This window comes from Aquarana catesbeiana, linkage group LG02 (assembly GCF_042186555.1).
Source record: "Aquarana catesbeiana isolate 2022-GZ linkage group LG02, ASM4218655v1, whole genome shotgun sequence".
Classification (NCBI taxonomy): domain Eukaryota; kingdom Metazoa; phylum Chordata; class Amphibia; order Anura; family Ranidae; genus Aquarana; species Aquarana catesbeiana.
In genome coordinates, this window is record NC_133325.1 from 669,053,077 (window position 1) to 669,074,068 (window position 20,992).

At 39.7% G+C, this 20,992-nt stretch overlaps 1 protein-coding gene across 5 annotated transcripts in view; it reads right to left on the bottom strand.

Moving 5' to 3' along the window:
- Nucleotides 1–20,992, bottom strand: part of CUX1 (cut like homeobox 1) — a 536,633-nt gene that overhangs the window by 270,705 nt on the left and 244,936 nt on the right. For all 5 annotated transcript variants that reach the window (XM_073616665.1, XM_073616662.1, XM_073616663.1 and 2 more), the window contains 3 exons: nucleotides 19,473–19,610; nucleotides 8,339–8,462; nucleotides 133–209 (listed from right to left, as the gene is read on the bottom strand). In XM_073616665.1, coding sequence (XP_073472766.1) covers nucleotides 133–209; nucleotides 8,339–8,462; nucleotides 19,473–19,610 — 339 coding nt within the window. The remainder of the gene's footprint in view (nucleotides 1–132; nucleotides 210–8,338; nucleotides 8,463–19,472; nucleotides 19,611–20,992) is intronic.

Genomic DNA, 20,992 nt, shown 5'->3' on the forward strand with positions numbered 1-20,992 from the left:
CACGCACTTACTAAAAAAAAACAAAAAAAAACAGCAAATCATAAACATGTATTCATTTTTTTTCATTTCCATATAGATTCCAGCTAAAATAAACAACTTCCCAGCCCACTAAAATTCACAAAGTCATCAAACCTGCTTGCAGAACTTGGACTCGGTGTTCAGTCTCCTCCAGCTTGGAAGACGTAGACATCTGAGTCTCTTGCAGCTTTCTGAAAAGAAAATAAATTACATTAGAGGATAAATGAATGACTATAGCCAAGAACATTTATGGCTTGTTGGCCAGACACACAGCAATATTCATACAGATTGTATGTCAAACTAAGCATGTTTACAGATTGATCCAGTAAAAAAAAGGATGACCATTGAACAACTGATGTCAACTTGTACCTGCTGTCATATGCCACAGAAAAGGGGACTGAGCCTAGGTTCTGTTTATTAAAGGTTGAGAGAATAGATGCTGTACCTGGTGCAAAATGAGCAGGCAACAGTTTGACAAAAGATGGGGAGATGCTTCAAGACAACTCAGCCTCTCCTGTCCATCTCTTGCAATGTTAATTAAATAATGTTAATAAAATTGTTGTACAAGTAACATCCATGGACTTACAGTTCCACAGTTTTTAGCATGTTCATTGACTGAGCTTTTCTATGACATACGAATATTGGTTTCTGGGTACTATAAAGAACCTCCTCTGTCTAGTCCCCCAATTGCAAGAACTGATATGTTTGTGAGGATTTAGAATCTAACTGGCAAGTGGGAAGATTAGTAGCTTCCACCAAGCAACACACCAAACTTGTCATTTACAGATACAGAGATGCAGGTATGCTGATAACGTGCTGAGATCAGGTAAATGGTGAGCACATGCAAGCCAATCTACAGGGCTCTTGGGGAGACAGGTGTGGTAATTTACATATAAGATTGCAAGGGAAGATGATGATACAAAACAATCATTTATACAAAAGCAAGTCTATTATGAAGAAAAAAAAATGCCAATAAGTGTCCAATGTTGACATTAAAAGGTATTGCTAAATTCGCTGCAAGGGCAGAAATTTTAACCCCCCTGGCGGTATTCCCAAGTCTGGCTCGGGGTGGATTTTCAATACCAAAAGCGGTATCCCGAGCCAGACTCGGGATCGCATCGCAGGATCCATGTAGAGGATACTTACCTTGTCCCCTGGATCCTGCGATGTCTCCTCGCTGTGATCGGCTAGCCGCCGTGTCTCACTCGATTCACAGTGCCGAGCTCCGTTCCCTGCAAGCGTTGCGACGCACGGGGACGGAGTTCGGCGGCAAATTCAAAAAGTGAAACACACAGTATAGATACAGTATACTGTAATCTTACAGTATACAGTAATCTTACAGATTACAGTACTGTATCAAATAATTACACACCCCCTTTGTCCCTAGTGGTCTGTCCAGTGTCCTGCATGCAGTTTTATATTATAAAAACTGTTATTTCTGCCTGGAAACTGGAGATTGTCCATAGCAACCAAAACTGTCCCTTTACATCAAAAGTGGCTTTAGACCAGCTAGAAAACAGTGATAATAAATTAGAATCACTTGCAGAATTGAGTCATAGTGATTCGTGGGGAAATCCGTCATCAAACACTAAAAGTAACGAAAGCGACAATTCTGTAACTGAGCAAATTTCAGTGTTTTTGATTCGATTATATTATTGAATATTTTTTATTATTATTATATTATTATTTGGTATAATTATAGTTATTTATTATATTATAATTTTTTATTTCATTTTTCAAACTTTATCATACCCGGGATGTCTACCAGAGTCTTGTTTGGACAGATTTAAGTGAATTATTCCTAAGAATTACAGGCCTATAATATAAAACACCAAATTTCTGTGCAAAATAATTGTACAGCTTTCAGCACCTAAAATCTGAAATAATCATACCGCCAGGAAGGTTAAGACAATTATCTACACTATACAAGCACAGGAACTCCTAACTCTGGCCTATTTGGCAGAACCAAGGATCAAGAAGTCAAAGCAATTGATGCTTTCATTTAGTTTTAATGTGCTGCGGTCCTTGTTCAAATGTGATAGAATTACTACCCGGATTTTAAGGGTTAAACTGCTCAGTACCTAGTATGTTTTCCCTTGAGTATTTTGCATTCCTTACCTGCACAATACATCACAATAAGCATAAGTAATAGATGTGAAAATTAAGACAGGATGTCTACACGGAAATGGGAGAAGAGGTTCCCCAACATGATTTAATGTGATCATTCACTATATTTCATAGAGAAATTTACTCCAGGGAAAAATATAGTGCTCTAAAATGTGTATGCGAGTTTGCATGTGTGTGATTATCTATGTAAATAATGGCTAGTGAGTCAGAAGGTATATAACAGAGCTACCCAACTGTTTTCCTTCCATGGCAAGGGAGCCTATTCATTAAAGTAACAATGTCCTACCCTCTCCATCAGTACAACATGCTGGCTCAGGGTGGTAAATTAAAATATTCCCTATTAAAGAACTGTATGATATTTTCTACGTTTAAATAAACATATAAAAAGAGTTGGACTTTCTTGTAATTATATATATATATATATATATATATATATATATATATATATATATATATATATATATATATATATATATATATATATATACACATACACACATGGGGCAACTATTTTTGTTCATTACATATGCAGGCTGTGGTTGTCGCTTTGCGGGGAAGACACAATGATTGTGCCTTACTGCTCCTAACAATACATGACTGGGATATGGCCGACTCACTGAAAACAATACATAACAAGTCTACTTTCCAAAATAGGGTCATTTGGGGGGGTTTTGTGCCACCTGGACATTCCATGGCCTCCGAAACTGTGATAGGCAGTGAAGAGTGAAATCAAAAATTTACACCCTTAGAAATCCTGAAGGCGGTGATTGGTTTTCGGGGTCCCGTACGCGACTAGGCTCCCAAAAAGTCTCACACATGTGGTATCCCCATACTCAGGAGAAGCAACAGAATGTATTTTGGGGTGTAATTTCACATATTCCCATGGCATGTTTGAGCAATATATCATTTAGTGACAACTTTGTGCAAAAAAAAATTGTCTTTTTCCAGCAACTTGTGTCACAATATAAAATATTCCATAGACTCGACATGCCTCTCAGCAAATAGCTTGGGGTGTCTACTTTCCAAAATGGGGTCATTTGAACTGTCCTGGCATTTTATGCACAACATTTAGAAGCTTATGTCACACATCACCCACTCTTCTAACCACTTGAAGACAAAGCCCTTTCTGACACTTTTTGCTTACATGAAAAAATTATTTTATTTTGCAAGAAAATTACTTTGAACCCCCAAACATTATATATTTTTTAAAGCAAATGCTCTACAGATTAAAATGGTGTGTGTTTTTCTTTTTTTTTTCACACTGTATTTGTGCAGCGATGTTTCAAACGCATTTTTTGGGGGAAAAAACACACTTTTTAAAATTTTAATGCACTAAAACACACTATATTGCCCAAATGTTTGATGAAATAAAAAAGATGATCTTAGACCGAGTACATGGATAGCAAACATGACATGCTTTAAAATTGCGCACAAACGTTCAGTGGCAACAAAATAAATACATTTTTAAAAGCCTTTAAAAGCCTTTACAGGTTACCACTTTAGATTTACAGAGGAGGTCTACTGCTAAAATTACTGCCCTCTATCTGACCTTCGTGGTGATACCTCACATGCATGGTTCAATTGCTGTTTACATTTGATGCCAGACCGACGCTTGCGTTCGCATTAGCACGAGAGCAGGGGGGACAGGGGTGCTTTTTTTTTTTTTTTTTCTTTATTATTTTTTTGCTTTTTTATCTTATTTTTAAACCGTTCCTTTCATTTTGTTTTTTTTTTAAATCATTTTTATTGTTATCTCAGGGAATGTAAATATCCCCTATGATAGCAATAGGTAGTGACAGGTACTCTTTTTTGAAAAAAATGGGGTCTATTAGACCCTAGATCTCTCCTCTGCCCTCAAAGCATATGACCACACCAAGATCGGTGTGATAAAATGCTTTCCCAATTTCCCAATGGCAATGTTAAAATCAGGCGAAATCTAAGTCATGAAATGCTCGTAGCTTCCATTTTCTTAGGCCATAGAGATGTTTGGAGCCACTCTGGTCTCTCTGATCTGGGGGGGCATTCCCTCCCACTGCTTGTAAAAGCAGTCTAGAGGCTAATTAGCCGCTAGGATTGCTTTTACATGAAAGCCGACCGCTGGCTGAAAAGAATGATACCAAGATGATACCTAAACCTGCAGGCATCATTCTGGTATAACCATTCAAAGTCGTGAATTGCGTACCTGAAGACAAAAAAATGGTTAACAATAAAACACAGTAAACGGTAAAGTATAAAAAATTGCATACCTGAAAAGCAAGCATGATAAAACATAACAATAAAACATTGCAGAATAGAATACAGTAAAAAAGAGCAGAACAATAGAGACTAGAGAGAGAGAGAACAATGAAACAACTATTTTTTTTTAATTTTATATTTTTTTTGTGTTTTTTTTTTTTACTACACTTTTTTTTGTAACTGTAACTTTTATAACTGTAACCAGTTCCATGTTCAGGTTTCTCAAATGCGATGGCATCTTGGGAGACCCCGTGAAAGTGTGTCCTAGTCTGTGCAATGCTGTACGCTAATACTCAACTAGTGTATGGTAGCATTCAAAACATTCACCAATGCAAAGACCAGGATTGTCAGGACAGGAGGGACAATAATAGCGGGTGTCACGCCTATATCCGTGCTTGCTGCAGACACAACATCTTTTTTGGGGGGGTTTGTTGGGTAGGGGTACTCGGGAGGACATAAAGAAAATGCCTCTCATGCAGCCGACTGCATTTGGTTGGGGATGAGAATGGGGGAAGTACGGGTTCTGCAGAAGCAGCGGGTTCCCAATTAGGATTGGCGAATGCAGCAGGAAGGGCACTATGGGCATGACGGGCCTGTGTTTGTCTTCTTCTTGGTGGCAGCGGGACACTACTTGTGCTTGCCACCTCACCAGCTTGAAATGCACTTATGGGACTTGCCACGTCACCAAGTGTTACTGCAGTGCTGGTTTGACTACGACCGGGGTGTACTAGGCCGCTGGTGCTTGCCAGTTCACCAAAACGCTACCAGAAAAACTGTTAGCGATCGCAGGGATCAGGCCTGACTCTGCGAACGCTGCAGTTATGTGTTTTGTAAGTGACAGTGATCGATCGATACTGCACTAGGGTGGGCTGGGCTGGGCCGGGCGGAGGGGCAAAACGCAGGTGCTAGCAGGTATCTGGGCTGATCCCGCTAACACTGCGTTTTTTGGGAACCCTAAACTGCTGGGGATGCTAGTATAGATCTGATCGGATCAGATATTGATCCGTTCAGATACTATACCACAAAGGGAGGTGTACGGTGCGTGTGTGGGTGTTAGCGCTAGCGGAAGGGACTAACTTGCCATAGGAGAGAATGGAACTCCTGCATCACCAATGTGTACTTGCTCATTACCAGGTCAGAGAGAAAAGAAGAGGACAGTGCTATAGACTCTGTAGATCTGCAAGCTCTGAAATGTGTAGTCACTCTTCATATTTTAAACATTCCCTTGAATAGCCCAAGGCCTATTTCTAGTAGGATAACCCTGGAACACCCATGGATTCCTCCCAGAGGGCAGTAAGATAAAGCTGGCTATATACAGAGGAATCTGAGCTTCAAGATACTATATCCTCCTATAATCCCCTTTCACTCAATGTTCACAACCACAGTGCCATATTGGGTTACTATTCATGTTTGCTTTATTAGAAGAGAGAAAGGAAACAAAACTTCCTATTCTGAAACAATACCAACATTACCCAATTAACCAAGGGATTCCTATACAACTCTATGTGAATGCAAAACCCGATTGAAGCAGGTTAAAAACAGGTTAGAAGGTGGTCAACTGTAGGTCAAATGCTCTTGTCCATGAATTCTGAATGATCTCAAACTAATGCTATCAACAAAAGTCCAAAGCCTGTTGAAAGAGGACCTTAAAGAGGAACTTTACCCATAATTTATTTTATTTATTATATAACAATGTTCTGTAACAAAAGAACATACTGTACATTCCACATTAATAAGTATGCTACCAGAATTAGTGTGTGTTGTAAATTGCCTCCAGCATTTGTTTCTTCCAGCCAAGGCCACCATTTTGTTGAGCCCAGGGCAGTCACTTCCTTATTGAAAACTCCTCCCCTCTCCTTAGTCTCAAAAACTATACATCACTTTCTATATTTAAAGTGGTTGTAAACATAAAAAAATCGAAATTAAATTTACCAGTCTACCTTACACAGCAGAAATCATCTGCCCCCAGTATGGCTAGGAAAGGAGCAGCCAGTCATCTACAATCCTCTCCACTTTCCTACAGTGAAAACACCAGACACAAGAAAAACAGGGGTTGCAGACCTTCATAGCAGGAGGGAGTTGAGCAACTGTGGGCAATCCTTACACAGCGGGACACTTTTACTGTGTAACTAGCGGGCACTACAGTAAAACTGCCCAGTCATAAAGGGGTTAATTGTGATCCTCCTGCTCGGTTTTCTCCCTGGCAGCTGTGGGGTTAAATCTGTGTGAGGCTGTTTGGCTCTGCTGATAATGTTGAGTAAAAGCATGTATCCCCCCTCCTTCTCCTCCATTATAGAGATAAGCACAAAGTGTTGTCCCGCTGTGTAAGGATTCCCCACAGTTGCCTAACTCCCTCCTGCTATGAAAGTTTGCACCCCCTGTGCCTCAAATGCAGCCCAGTGTTTATGGGGTTAACTGTTTTCAGTGTCCAGCTCGGCATTGAAGCCATGCTAGTGTGATTGCCGGGGGAAAGGGGGGGGGGGGGGGGAGAGTGTAGAGATGGGAGGCGATCCAGACCCCTCCTCCCCAGCTCTGGCCAGTAGACATGCCCACAAACTGGAGTTTTTGAGAGGGCTGTGACAGGTACAGGGATGAGGAAATTCAGTTACAACAAAAGTGCTTTTGATTTTTAAACAAAAGGCTAAAACATGGTGCATGTCTTTTTGAGTTGTTGAACATGAGGTTTACAATCACTTTAAAATGCGTGCATTTCTAGCCTTGATTGTATGTCTTGGCTCAGCTAGAGGGGAAGGCTACACCAGCTGACAGTGCTCAGTCTCATAGCTGCCAAGGGAGAAAGGAGAGAATATGAGGAAGATAAAATAACACTATCCACATGTTTAACTTTTTTGCGTCTCCATGCCAGCAGAGTTTGTTCCGTCACCTCACCTGCTTTTAAAACCCTTCTCTCCCCCTAATCTGTGTTCCCTCGGCACAGTCTGTGCCATTCCTGTTGCATCGTCTTTAGGTTTTTAGCAAATCAGACCCTAGTGACTCACTGATTATCAGCTCAGTGCCGAGAATACAGGACAACTAAGGCTGTGCAGAGCTGGCTGAGACAGGACCTTACTGGATTTTAAAAAGTATAGGCACCTATTTTTAATGTTTTACATAGCTGTACCTGCAAACGTGGAAAGCATCAGTGATCTATAAGGACTTGCCCCTCAAGGAGCTCCTGGCCCCTCGAGGAGCTTGCTATGGGGGCACCTAAGCCCAGCCACAGCTCCCTGCGTCAACTCAGACACGGAGTCGCGGCCTGGCCCCACCCCTCTCTTTCCTGATTGGCTGACACAATCAAAGTCAGTTAGTCAATCAGGAGGGAGAGTCTCGTTGGCAAAAACACTCGTGGACATAGATGGGGCTCAGGTAAGTATTAGGGGGCTAAGGGGGGCTGCTGCACACAGAAAGCTTTTTATCTTAATGCATAGAATGCATTAAGATAAAAAACTTGAACTTTACAACCACTTTAAGCATAGTTGGGAGTACATAATAGTGTCAAGTAATTATGAAGAATGCTCTAGAGGGGTCGGTTATTTGATGGAGACCTTCAAACTCTGAGGTTAAGAGACAGTGTATGCGATTGGCAGATGTCTGATAACCTTTGACCCCAACATTCACGTTGAAGTTTCAGATTCAAAGTATAACTTTAGGACACTTTTTAAGTTTGAAAATTCACATTCTTGCATGTTGCAACTGGTCCCCTTTGAATGGACGAGCCAACAGCTACTCTACGCACACATAACCAGTAACACCATTTTTTACTTTGTATTTATATCAGCTATTCATAAATATATAACAGTATTTCATTCTGTGGGTTTTGCTCCTCAAGCAGTAGGGATAAAATAAATATGAAATCAAGCGTGCGTGAACTCCATGAATATTGATGTAAGTATACACACACACAGTCTGAAATTGTGTACTTATAGATCCATGCGGAAGACTAGAAGCTAGCACTCACCTCTCCTTCTCAGCAAAGTCATTTTGTAACTTTTGTTCTTTCTCTAGAGCCAGATTTTCCGCCTGGTTCTTCAGGGTCTGTTCATATTCCCGGATTTTCTCTCTAAGTGCTTTTATTGTAACCTCTGTAGAAAAACAATTGGGAGAAAATGTGTTTACATAGCTCTGTGTGGTTATATAATACAAGGCTTTCTTTACCCTGTAGGATCAGTGTGTTTTAAACTCCATCTCTTCAACTCTGACACAAAATCAATAGATATGAGTCCCTTTGGAGACCTTTTACTCCCTAAATGTTAAATTGAACTTTAAACGTTTCAGTTGAGAAGGATCAATGGATTTTGCTGGGAAACAGAGCCAGGGTTTCTGCAACAAGCCTGAAAAGAAAAAAATCAATGCTAAAACATAATATCACCTTATTGAACAGTTTCAAATTATCTCTCTGTTGAGCTGGGATTAATAAAGTCTCAGTGTGGGTTAAAGCATGAATTAACATGTGGAACCGTTTATTCATCTTTCTGCGCACATTAGGACATTAATTTCCCGTAGCCTCCACTTGTATGATGAATGCTCCGCATGCCTCTCTGCTTCAACACCAGATATTTGCATATTTCTGGCATGGCATTGTGATGTAAATCAATTAAACTCACTGTAAAGCCTTTGGACATGTACAATTAAAGAACCACACAAGATGAAACGTGGAATATTAGCTTAGCGGCAGCCCGACAAGATTCCCACTAGTATTATTGCTTTTTCAGTTCTACACTTACACAATGAATAGATGAACCAAAGCTATCAATTTACAGGATGATTATATGATAAATGAAGTCTTTTTATAGAATTAGACTGCGTATGGGGGAAACCAACGACACCCCCTAAAATGTTATCTACTAGGAAATTGTAATATATATATAAATCAACCATGGCATAAACCTTATGCATACATTAGTGCACAGGGCCATATTGGACTTGGCTACTGAGCCAGAAAGATTATTTTCCATATACTGGCCCAGGGCTGGTCAGTACTGTGAGCCAGAGGTACTGCCTAATTTTTATTACTACTTATCAAAATTGAGCAGCTAACAGGCCACACATGGGTACACAACTTTTCAGCTATTTGCCAAAATTATCCGATAGATTCTGTTCCATCTAGGCCCAAAATGGCTATGGAAACAGGAAACAGCCATACATGTTCAAACAATAAATATGTATATAAAAGATGTCTATAGATTGTAAATGTTTAGAAAAAAAATGATTTAAAATTAACCAAAAACCATTATGTTTGCCCTTAAAGTGATTGTAAAGTCTTGTTTTTTTTTTTCTATAAAAAAAAACATGTTATACTTACCTCCTCTTCTCGGGTCCTCTTCTGTGCTCCTGGCCCCTCCCTCCTGTCGAGTGCCCCCACAGCAAGCAGCATGCTATGAGGGCACCTGAGCAGAGTCACAGCTCCCCGTGTCCATTCAGACACTGAGCTGCAGCCAGGCCTTGCCCCCTCTTTCTCCTGATTGACTAGCTGGCTTTGACAGCAGCGTGAGCCAATGGCACCGCTGCTGTGTCTCAGCCAATCAGGAGGGAGAGTCTTGGATGGCTAAGACACCTGTGGACATCACTGGACAGAGATGGGGCTCAGGTAAGTAATAGGGGAGCCAAGGGGGGCTGCTGCAGCACACAGAAGGCTTTTTATATTAATACATTAAGATATCAAAACTTCTGACTTTACAATCCCTTTAACCCATACTTTAACCGCTTGCTGCCCGCCAACAGTAGTTGTACTATGAAAGGACAGCAGCTCCCAGTTGGGTGATATACCTGTACGTTGCAGCTTTTTTTCCAGGCGCCCCTGCTGACCCCTGCTGTGATTGGACACCACACACGTTTGGCAGCTGATTTCAGCCAATGATTTTGGCTGAAGTCAGCTGTGGCCAATTACACACAGAATTCTGTGTGAACAGTGATTTGGCTGTTTCTTCTCCCTGCAAAGCAGGGAGAAAAAACAGACAGGTAGTAAAGTAAAAGCAGCACATATTACACATTGTTAAGCACACAGTTAGCCCTTTAATTGCCCCTAGATGTTAACCTCTTCCCAGCCAGTGTCATTAGTACAGTGACAGTGTACAATATTAGCACTGATCACTTTATTAATGTCACTATTGATGCCAGTGTCAGCTAGTGCCAGATTTCCCGCCACGCTATCACAGTCCCACTGTAAGTGTCTGATCACTGCCATTACCAGTATAGTGTCATAGCTGCGTAAATTCCAGTATATATACCATAGTTTGCAGATGCTATAATTTAATTTTTGCACAAACCAATTAATGTACATTGGGTTTTTCATTTTACATGTAATACATTTTGACCTAAATTTGTTAAGAAATTTGAATTTTTTTTTTTAATTGGATAGGTTTTATAGCAGAAAGTAGAAAAATAGTTTGGTTTTTTACCAACATTTTCGGTCTTTTTTTTGTTTATATATTAAAAAATAAAAAACCCTGTGGTGATCAAATGCCACCAAAATAAAGTTCTATTTGTGTGAAAAAAGATAAAAATTTCATTTGCACACAGTTTTGCATGATGGTGCAATTGCCAGTTAAAATAGCGCAGTGCTGAATAGCAAAAATTGCCTTGGTCATGAAAGGGGTAAAACCTTTCAGAGCTCAAGTGGTTAAAGCAGATCATTCAAGCTCTTAAAATGTAACTATAGCTAAATAAAAAATGACAAAGTCTATATGTTTCTCTCAGGACAGGTTTTATGCCTAAATGTTATGTACAAGATTACATTTGCAAATATAATTTTTCTTAAGAATAATCAGAACTCTTTAAAAATGCAAACAGAACATTTCATTGCAATTCACAGGTTCAGCAGAACATATGGGCAGTAGAATGTGATTTCTCTGCATATGTACATTTATTAATACAGTATACACAGAAGTTCAACAGATTGCTCTGCAGAGGTAAAATGAGGACATGGAAAGACTGAAAAAATGAAAGCCACTGCTAAGAAAAAAAAAAAAAAAGTCAAATAAATGTCTTAGATGCAGATATGTCATATATAGCAATCATTACTCATCTATCTCTACATAGTATGCAATAGCCTCACTACTGCACTTTCCTATTCAACAGACAGAAATTTCAATTATACTGTAACTGTTTGTAAGTTAATTGGTGGTTCCATCCATCAAGGAAGATTCATCTATTGTATTCTGTAGGGTTTTAGGCTGGGTTCATACTAGTGATGTGCACATCATGCCATGTCTGGGCACTGAGAATTCAAACTGCATGGCTGAAATCGCATCGCATTAGCATACAAATTGGTGCAGGACCTTTTTTTGGTCCGTACTTAATCAGATCGCATGCGATCCGATTCCTGTCCTATTTCATAGTTCGTACTGCGATCAACCAACCGATTTGGGGGTGTCATTACCTTTACATTGACACATGCAGTGGTTCACAGAGTACAGTGTGAACTGCATGCGAGTGAGATACGATGCAAGAACCCGCACAGGAATCGCACTGGTTCCCGCACTGCATAAGTGTGAACCCGGGACTTATGCCCTGTGCACGCGGTCAGATTTTCTGACGGAAAAATTGCGATCGGATTGTGTTGTCGGAAATTTCAATCGTGTGTGGGCTCCATTGGACTTTTTCCATTGGACTTTGTCCATCAGAATTTCGACACACAAAGTTTGAGAGCAGGCTATAAAATTTTCTGACAACAAAATCCGATCGGTTAAATTCCTGATCCCGTGTACACAAATCCGACACACAAAGTGCCACGCATGCTCAGAATAAATTAAGAGACGAAAGCTATTGGCTATTGCCCCATTTATAGTCCCGACGTACGTGTTTTATGTCACCGCGTTCAGAACGATCGGATTTTCCGACAACTTTGTGCAACCATGTGTATGCAAGACAAGTTTGAGTCAACATTCGTCTGAAAAAAATCCATGGATTTTGTTGTTGGAATGTCCGATCAATGTCCGATCGTGTGTACAGGGCATTAGAGTAAACCTTAAGCCATTATTCATTTATTTATTTATTTTGCATTTTGGATACAAAATACTGCCAGGTTCCCACTGGGAAGATTGCTCTTCACATCCTCTTCTCTGGACGCAATGGGAAGTGGGAGGAAATCTCTCCAAAGTAAAGGAAATATTCTCTCCCAAAGTTGTTGCCTGAATAAGAGTTTCCATTTTTGGACTCTTCCTCACTTTTAGTCCTTGTGACATTGGAGTTTTTCTAACTCCTCACCACGCCATAAAAAAAAAAAAAAAAAAAAAAAAAAAAAAAGTTTTGGCTTTGGATACACTTCAGTAAACATTAGCTGCCCGTATTTATCAAAATGTCTGGGGGGAAGAATCGTGTCAGCAGACTGCACCACATCAGCCAATCATATTTAAATGTTTAGTGCCTGTCATTATCCTGCACTCTGCTATGGTAAGCATTATGCTGTACTACTTATTACAGATGGCAGTTTTTAATGGTTGCACAAAGCTGACTTCCTGTAATAAGAGAAAAAAAAACTGCCAAGTGTTCACCTGGTACTGTATGTTCTAATTGATTTACAGAGATGTTTGCATTAGCATAATACACTGTTCTCATTTAGGCTGTAATAGAAAACAGACTGCGACCGAGGCAGGCACATTTCTTAGTAGTAGGCCTGTGACAGGTTAACTGTAATCAAGCTCCGTACTCTCTTTCAGGCCAAGAATATTCAGCCTAAAGAGAAACACGTAAGCCATCTAAATTGTTTTTGAGTAGCACTCCAATTAGTCTGTTTTTCCACAGTATTTTAATTAGTTAAGGTCCTTGGCTCCAAGGTGGCCTGAGCTGGTCCTGGTCACAGAGACGTGTATAGAATAATTGCTTCAAGCTGAGGAGAATAGCATGTCCTCCCACACTGTTCAATATAACCAACTTTCCCTTGGTAACACCAAACTTCTAACATGGAAACATCACCCTCTTATAAAGGGAACAGAAATGGCATGGCTTTAATGAAAAGACTAGACTAGAGATAAGGGGTTACAGCTTATATAAGAACACAATGATCCTTATTTTTTCTTTGTACTAAGAAAATTATTATTTGTAAAAGGAGAATACAGACTGTGAAAAACAAATTATATAATAATATTTATAGTGCAGAACTCTGTATTAGTGCCATCTTTCCAGAATCCCTGTGATCGAGGGGATACAGGTGGACCCCATGTCACCTTTCCTCCACTTGTCCCCACAGGTTACTACTACTGAAAATACTGAGCCTGGACTGACACGAGACAATGGGCTCAGATCACCAAGGAATATCTCATGTGATAATCGAATCACGTGACACATTTATTCCAATTATCTCATGAGATAATGGAAATGGAAATTTGCTATCACCTCATGAAGTATATACCACAAAAAGCAAAAAACACTCAGTAAACACCTCATAAAACAGTGTTAAAGTCAATTCACTAAAGGAAATAAATAAATGCATGATTTAAGTAGTGGTCCAGGCATGAGGTATTTAAGGAATGTAAACATGTAATAGCCAATTTGGAGGATTCTCCACTTTTTGGATCAGTTCTCTCAACAGAAATGCATAGAAACCTAAATATGGAAAAACACAGAATCATCGGGGCTAATTTACATAAACCCCTTTCACACCGCTAGTTTTAGCCGCCACTGTTTGGCTGCTAGCGGGGTGCTTTCAACCCAAAAGAAGGGGTTAAAAATGCCTGTGTTGCGGCGCTTCCAAAGCGCTTTCAGGCACTTTGGAAGCGCTACCCATTCATTTCAATGGCCAGGGCGTTTGGGAGCGCTGTATACAGCGCTCCCAAACTGCCCCAAAGATGCTGCTTGCAGGACCTTTTCGAACGTCCCGCAAGCGCACTGCCCCAGTGTGAAAAGTCACACTGAAATTAATGGAAGGCAGTTTTCAGGTGCTTTAAAGGCGCTATTTCTAGCGCTAAAACTCCTGAAAACCGCCTCAGTGTGAAAGGGGTCTTAAAGGATAACTAGAGGCAAGACTTTTTTTTTTTAGTTTTGGATAGAGTGGAGGGGGATTAGAACCCCTCTCAGGTTTATGTTGCGGTCTGTGCTCCCGTTGGGGAGATTTACCTTCTCTATTTGTCCTGTTTACCATCATCATTATAGGTGAAAGTAAAAGAAAATCCCAAATTCTGGGCTGTCCCCAGAAAAGTAATAGAGGAGAAACCTTCCAATGGGGCACTAGTTCTGGTGACCTGGGGGCGCCCAAAGGATTCTTTTAATTTGTTATGGGACAGGAAGTGAAGGAAATGTCCAAAATGACAACGTTGTCTTTTTTACGTCGGAGAAGGATATATATGTGTGTGTGTGTGTGTGATTTTTCAATACTATTTTCATTCAATATTTTACATTTATAAATTAATTTGCTATTTTTTTTTTAAATTTAACTTGTTTTTGATATATGTAAAACGCTGCGTAAATTGACGGCGCTATATAAAATAAATAAAATATAAATACTCCATGTGTCCCCTATTAAAACAGCTTGCCATCAGCTGCAGGGACCGCACTAACTTAGTTGGCATGTTTCTACGGTTTAAACCATTTTACCTCTTTATTAGCAATAAAATCTCACAGGGGTTCTAATCCTTCTCCACTGTATCCATTCCACTGAATTTCACGTCATGAGATAAAATACCAAACGATTTAATGAGAGAAATACCTCACATTTTGATAAAATAACTCATGCTTTATTTCACTAGTGTTTTTTTTGTAAATTAAAAAAAAAAAAAACAAAAAAAAAACCAAAACACTATTTACCATTTTAAGTAAGATTTTAAAGAGGAAAATAACTCTTCGTGAATTGAGCTCAATCTCTTAAAAAAAAAATGAGTATACCACTGAACAAAACAGACAATGTGAACATGCGAAGGAGACTCACGTGGAATGAGCAGGTTGAAAAAAAAAAAAAAATTCTTAAAACCTAAACTAGTCATTAGGTTTGGTTAGCATGTGGAAAAGTTGACGTTTCCGTCAAGTTTTTTACCCTATAGAATCAAAAATTTGTGGATACCTGACCATCACTCCTATTTGATCTTGTTGGAAATTTCATTCCAAAACTGTGGGCATTATTATGGATTGGTTCCACCATCCCACTCTTGCAGCTATAAAGCCCTTGTCTCTTCTGGAAAGGCTCTCCAAAAGATTTTATAGTATCTGTGTGTGTGTGTATTTGTGCCCATTAACCAAAAAAAGCATTTGTGATTCAACAAACTGTTGCTGGATGAACAGATGTTTCAATTCTGTCCAGTGAGGTTGAGGATATGGCTCCATGTAGATCACTTGAGTTACTCCACACCAAATTCCCCAAACCCCATCTTTATGGAGTTGGCTTTGTGTCATGCTGGAAAAGAAAAGGGCCTTCCCTAAACTGTTGCCACAAGGTTAAAAGCACACACTTGTCTAACATGCCAATGAATTATGTAGCATTGACACTACCCTTTACACTACTTGTATCACATAAGCTTATTAAGTACACTCCATGTGAAGGCCTGCTAATGCCAGGTTTTCACCACCATTCAGAGTCTATCATGCCACCAAGTGGGATCAATCCCTCACCGATATCAGGCTTGCACTTTAAAAGAAAAAAACATGCTGTAACATGCTGTATTTTAAGCATGCCTTTATTGTCAGTTAATTTTGCGGAGTTCAAATCCGATGGAAAACCAATACTTCCTAGGAGTGTCGATCTTGTTGATCCCCACACAATGCTCACTGGCTTCTCCTGCTGCTCTCAACATTACCAGTGTCTTCTATAATGAGATCCTTTTGGCTAAGATCAAGTGTAGTATCTGTTCTTATCAGTTTCCAGAGGAGGCGCTGTGTCACTCTCGTTGGGGAGGGCCAGCAAATCCAATGGTGTCATAGTACCTGGAAAGGCGATACTCAGCAGGGACTACGCCGAGTTGCCCGAAAGTATACTGGGGACCGGCCAATGGTTGAGTCTGAGCCGTCTGGAAGGGTGCTCCTGGTAGGGATGGGTGCTGCATTTTGGTCTGGCTGAAGGGTCGGGTCCCTGGCCTTCTGGCCTGGATTGTGGTGGCTCTAGCTGCCGACAGTTATTTGGGTAGGAGAATGCTTACTCCCCTTTTGGCAGGGGGGGGAGTGGCTAGTATCCATTTACCCAAATGTGAAACTGGAAGGGGTGATGGGAGTGACGGTGGAGCCTTCGGGGCAAGGGCTCTCACCAAGCTTCCTGAACCTCATGCCTTTTCTGTCTGCGGTGCGGGCTGCTGTGGTCTAGGCTGTGGGCCAGGGTAGGTCTTGAAAGCCTATGGAGTAGTGCCCCTGGAGTGGCAGTCCAGGGGTGCCTTAAGATCACTGTGTGTGGCAGACACTTTGATTTTGGGCACCACGGTCACTGCACCATAACACAGCTTTTTTTGCACCTGCCTCTTGGGCCGGGCCTTTTGGCTAGGACCAGAGGAATTTTTTATTCCTGGCCGGAGGGCCTGGTCATTGTGTTACACAATGGCCACTTCTTTTCACTCTCCTCTCCACTATACCTTCCCCCACTTTTTATTTATTTTGATTGGAAACCTGTGTAGTCTCACGTCTTGTTTTTGTCACGTTTGTCCCACTGTGTGATGAGTAAGGATGCGGGTCCTCGGGCCAGCCCTGAAAGTCTTGGGAAGGGGTGGACATGGCCTTTTGGCTTAGTTCGCCCTCTCTCATGGGGTCTCCCTTCGGGGGAGCTCCACCTAGTACTTGGGTGGGTCCTGTTTCGGCAGGCCCTCCAGAGAACGGGGTCTGTCTGGTTTCGGCCAGATGGACCATAGTAAGTACCTTTGTCCCCGCAGGAGCCTAACGCCCCGGGGGATCAGGGAATTGGCACGTCTTGTGTACCCGTTGCACTTTTTTGTGAGCACTCTTTATGTGTGTGCACATTTTTTATGCACTGGGTGAAGTTTTTGGGTGTGTTTTGCACGCCATAGGCTTAAAAAAAAAAAAAAAAAAAAAAAAAAGAAAAATGAGATGAGGTTAATAGTCAGTTTCCCAGCAGACTAAGGGGGCCCATTTCTTAAGATTGAAGAGTTTAGCAGCACAGACAGCAGGAAAGATAAGTATGTACACTCTTCTTTTACAGGTATGCCTTTTCTGGATATTTTAGCATAACAACAAGGTCCCTTTAAATACAAGGTTGGTTCACCTACATGTTTCAAAACAGTTTTAGGTCTGAGAGAAGAATTCTGGGGTACTAACATAAAATGGCATCTTCAAATGCTTGTTATAAAATGGACAGTGGTTGCGCAAGATGGTTTTTCCGACAGAATTCCGCTCAAGCTTGCCTTACATACACACGGTCACACAAAAGTTCTCTGAGCTTTTGACCATCAAGAATGTGGTGATATACAACACTACGACGAGCCGAGAAAAGTTCAATGCTTCCGAGCAAGCGTCAAATTGTTTCCGAGCATGCGTGATTTTTCCGCATCCGAATTGCACACAGACAAACGCATTTTTGGATAGGAACTTTTCCCAACCGAAAAATAGAGAACATGCTCTCAATCTTTTGCTGGCTGGAATTCCGTCAGCAAAAGACAGATGGAGCATACACACAGTCGCATTTTCCGGCAAAAAGCTCTCATCGGAGTTTTGCTGGTGGCATTTCCGATCGTGTGTACGCGGCAGTATAATAGCTCTGTTAAAAAAAAAAAAAAAAACATATTTATCTTACTGTCATTTTTCCTTCACCTCAACACAGAGATGTAATTTTAACAGTAGAATTTGAAATACACCCTGTGCAGCATTTTATATAAATACACATACATGCCTTCCTTATCTTAAGATCAAGAAAGTAAATTTGAAAGCGAATGAAAAAAGAAGTCCTAAAAAGTAAAAAAACTCATAAGAGGAAGAGTATAAAATAAATAAAACAGACTTAAGAAAGAAAGAGGAACTAGTTCCCTTTGCAACTACTGCATTAATTAAATCTGGCCCAGTGCCAAGTCTAATCCTTAAATGTATTTGTCACTTCTATAGAAGCAAACCTTGTAAAGGCCTAATAGAAGAAGTTAATATGAAAACCTTTTTTTTTTTTTTTGCTATTAAAACAGACCAATCAAAAAATGCAATATATGTAACCTTTCCTGTGTATCTTAAGCAGGTAAGATATTAATGGTGGTTGATGGCTATGTGAAATCTGAATATAAAAATGACAAAAATTAGTCAGACATCTAATCCAATGTGTTTCAGGGATTTAAAGCCCAATTCCAGACAACACCTTGTATTTTGTATTGGATAGAGCAGGTTATAATCTCTGACAATATTTTATTGCCTTTCGTGCCTTCCTGTCCTCGTGAAAACTGCTCCCCCCACCTATTTTTTGCCCTGGTTTCACAGGGTAGTGAGGAATCAATCTCACTAATAAGGGCACTGGCAGAAATAAAAACCTGACCAAAATGTGAACTTTTACTTCTAAAGTAAAGTGTAAAAAATCGCTGAAGTTGAGGTTTAAGATTTTCAGTTAATTAAGGAGCTTTACATATTGCATGAAACAAAAAAACTATGTATATTTTTTTTAATAAAAGAATCAAAATTCACCTAATGTAAACCTAAATAATATACAGACTCCATAATGAAGGTTCCTTGAGAAGTCATTTTTTGTAGCCTAACTTTAGCCTAAACGGTTTAACCATGAGAATTTATTGGTTACTTGGGCTACAGATCAACCTGTTTCCTGTGTACAGAAGGCCTATGTCTGACCTCAGTTCACCTGTTAAGCATCTAGTATAGGATTAAATAATATGGCCTCTGTAAGACAGACTTTAACACTGATCTAATAAGTAGACAGGGCAAAGCTTTTGCTGAAACAGAAATCTGCAGCACACTAGTAATAATGCTATAAGCCTGAGAAAATTGAAAATATTAGACACCTATACAGAAGCTTTCATATGGAAACATCACCTGTAAAATTCCTAAAATAAGACAAAGATAACAGACACTGGAAAGAAAGGAAAGTACCAGGGAATCAGAGAAATAATGCAATGAAGAAAATTATACTGCTTACAAAAGGCAAAACAGGATCCATATAAAAGATGGTAGAATTACATTCATATACTTTTCATTAATTGAATGCTCATCAGCACAATAATATATACTCTGTACCATACCTTGGTTTTTTACTTCAGCAAACTCTTTGTTGTATTCTTCTAATGTTTCTCGAAGCTTCTGGTTTTCTGTTTCGATATCATGCATCCGTTGAACCTTTAGTTGTAATTGCTGTCCCAGATCCAAGGCAGGTACTGGATCTGCAAGTAATTAAAGACAAACATTAGCTGCAGCTAATACAAGGACATATACTTCATCTTAGTCTGTTTCAGGATAGTTACAATGTTTACATATCCAATGCACGGGAATAGTTTTTTTTTCTCTCTCTCCCTTCAGATTTATTTCTGTATTTACCAGGGCCAGATCACTGGAGTCTGTAGGCACATAACTTTTGATGCCCTAAGTAATAACCCTTCTTCTAGGATTACCTTTCTACACGAAACATTTGACTTTTTCCTGGTTCTAACCGGTCTTAAAATATTGTGATAGTTAATAAACTTGTATGTTTTTAGATTGTAATCTGTAGTGAACAGGGCCATCGGATTCCTCCTGCACTGAATTGTATTGTAACTGTACTGTCTGCCCTCACGTTGTAAAGCGCAGCGCAAACTGTTGGCGCTATATAAATCCTGTATAATTAATAATAATAATAATAATAATAATAATAATAACACGAGATCAAGTCCTACTGCTGAATTATACAGCAAAAAGCCACCTCTGTACCTTCAGCCACTGGCATCTAATGTATCATTTTTTACAGGTCAAGCACTTGTAAGTATGTCTGATTTGGTTACACACGTGGCCAAAGTTGGTAGTTTCTCCATTTAGCTCTTGAGCAACCCGACACAAAAATTCATAAGAATTAGAAATGCAAGAGTTCTTTATGTTGTGCACAGTGGCTGTTGTCTGGAGTATCTACATTGTACTGTGATTACATTTTTGTATGTATTATATTTCAGCTGTCCATTTGCTGACGTTCTTTATACCTTGTGCGTCTCTGTATCAATGCATTTCTTGAAATACAAAGCTTAGGAAAAATACATGCATTCAGAGATTTAGTTATTTATATATGCCAGTGTGTTTTTGGTAATGTTATTAAATCATCAAAAAGAACGCACAAAACGTAGCAGTTTCAATGTAACAGTTTCAATCTTAATTTTATTGGAAAATTATTATACAAATAGACAAATATGCATACATTAAAGGCATAATCATACCATTAGTCAATTTACAAATACATTATACAAGCTTACAAAAACAAAAAAAAATATATACATAGCAGTGGCATGTTCAGCAGCCACAGGAACACATATGAACGAAATGCACAAGGCCCTTGTTACCATATGGACAGATGACATTAAAACTTATAAAGAAGCATTAGGTTACATGACCAGCTATGATTACCTACATTTTGGTCTGCATTACTAGTGAGACAATGCCACCATCCAACAAGAATGTATCAGCAACTGTGTGAACCATGACAGATACATATATTTAGCACATCTGCAGGATAACCTGAGATGGGTGGATACACAGTTTAGCACAATAAAACCGATTGCATGTTCAGGAGTATCTCACAAAT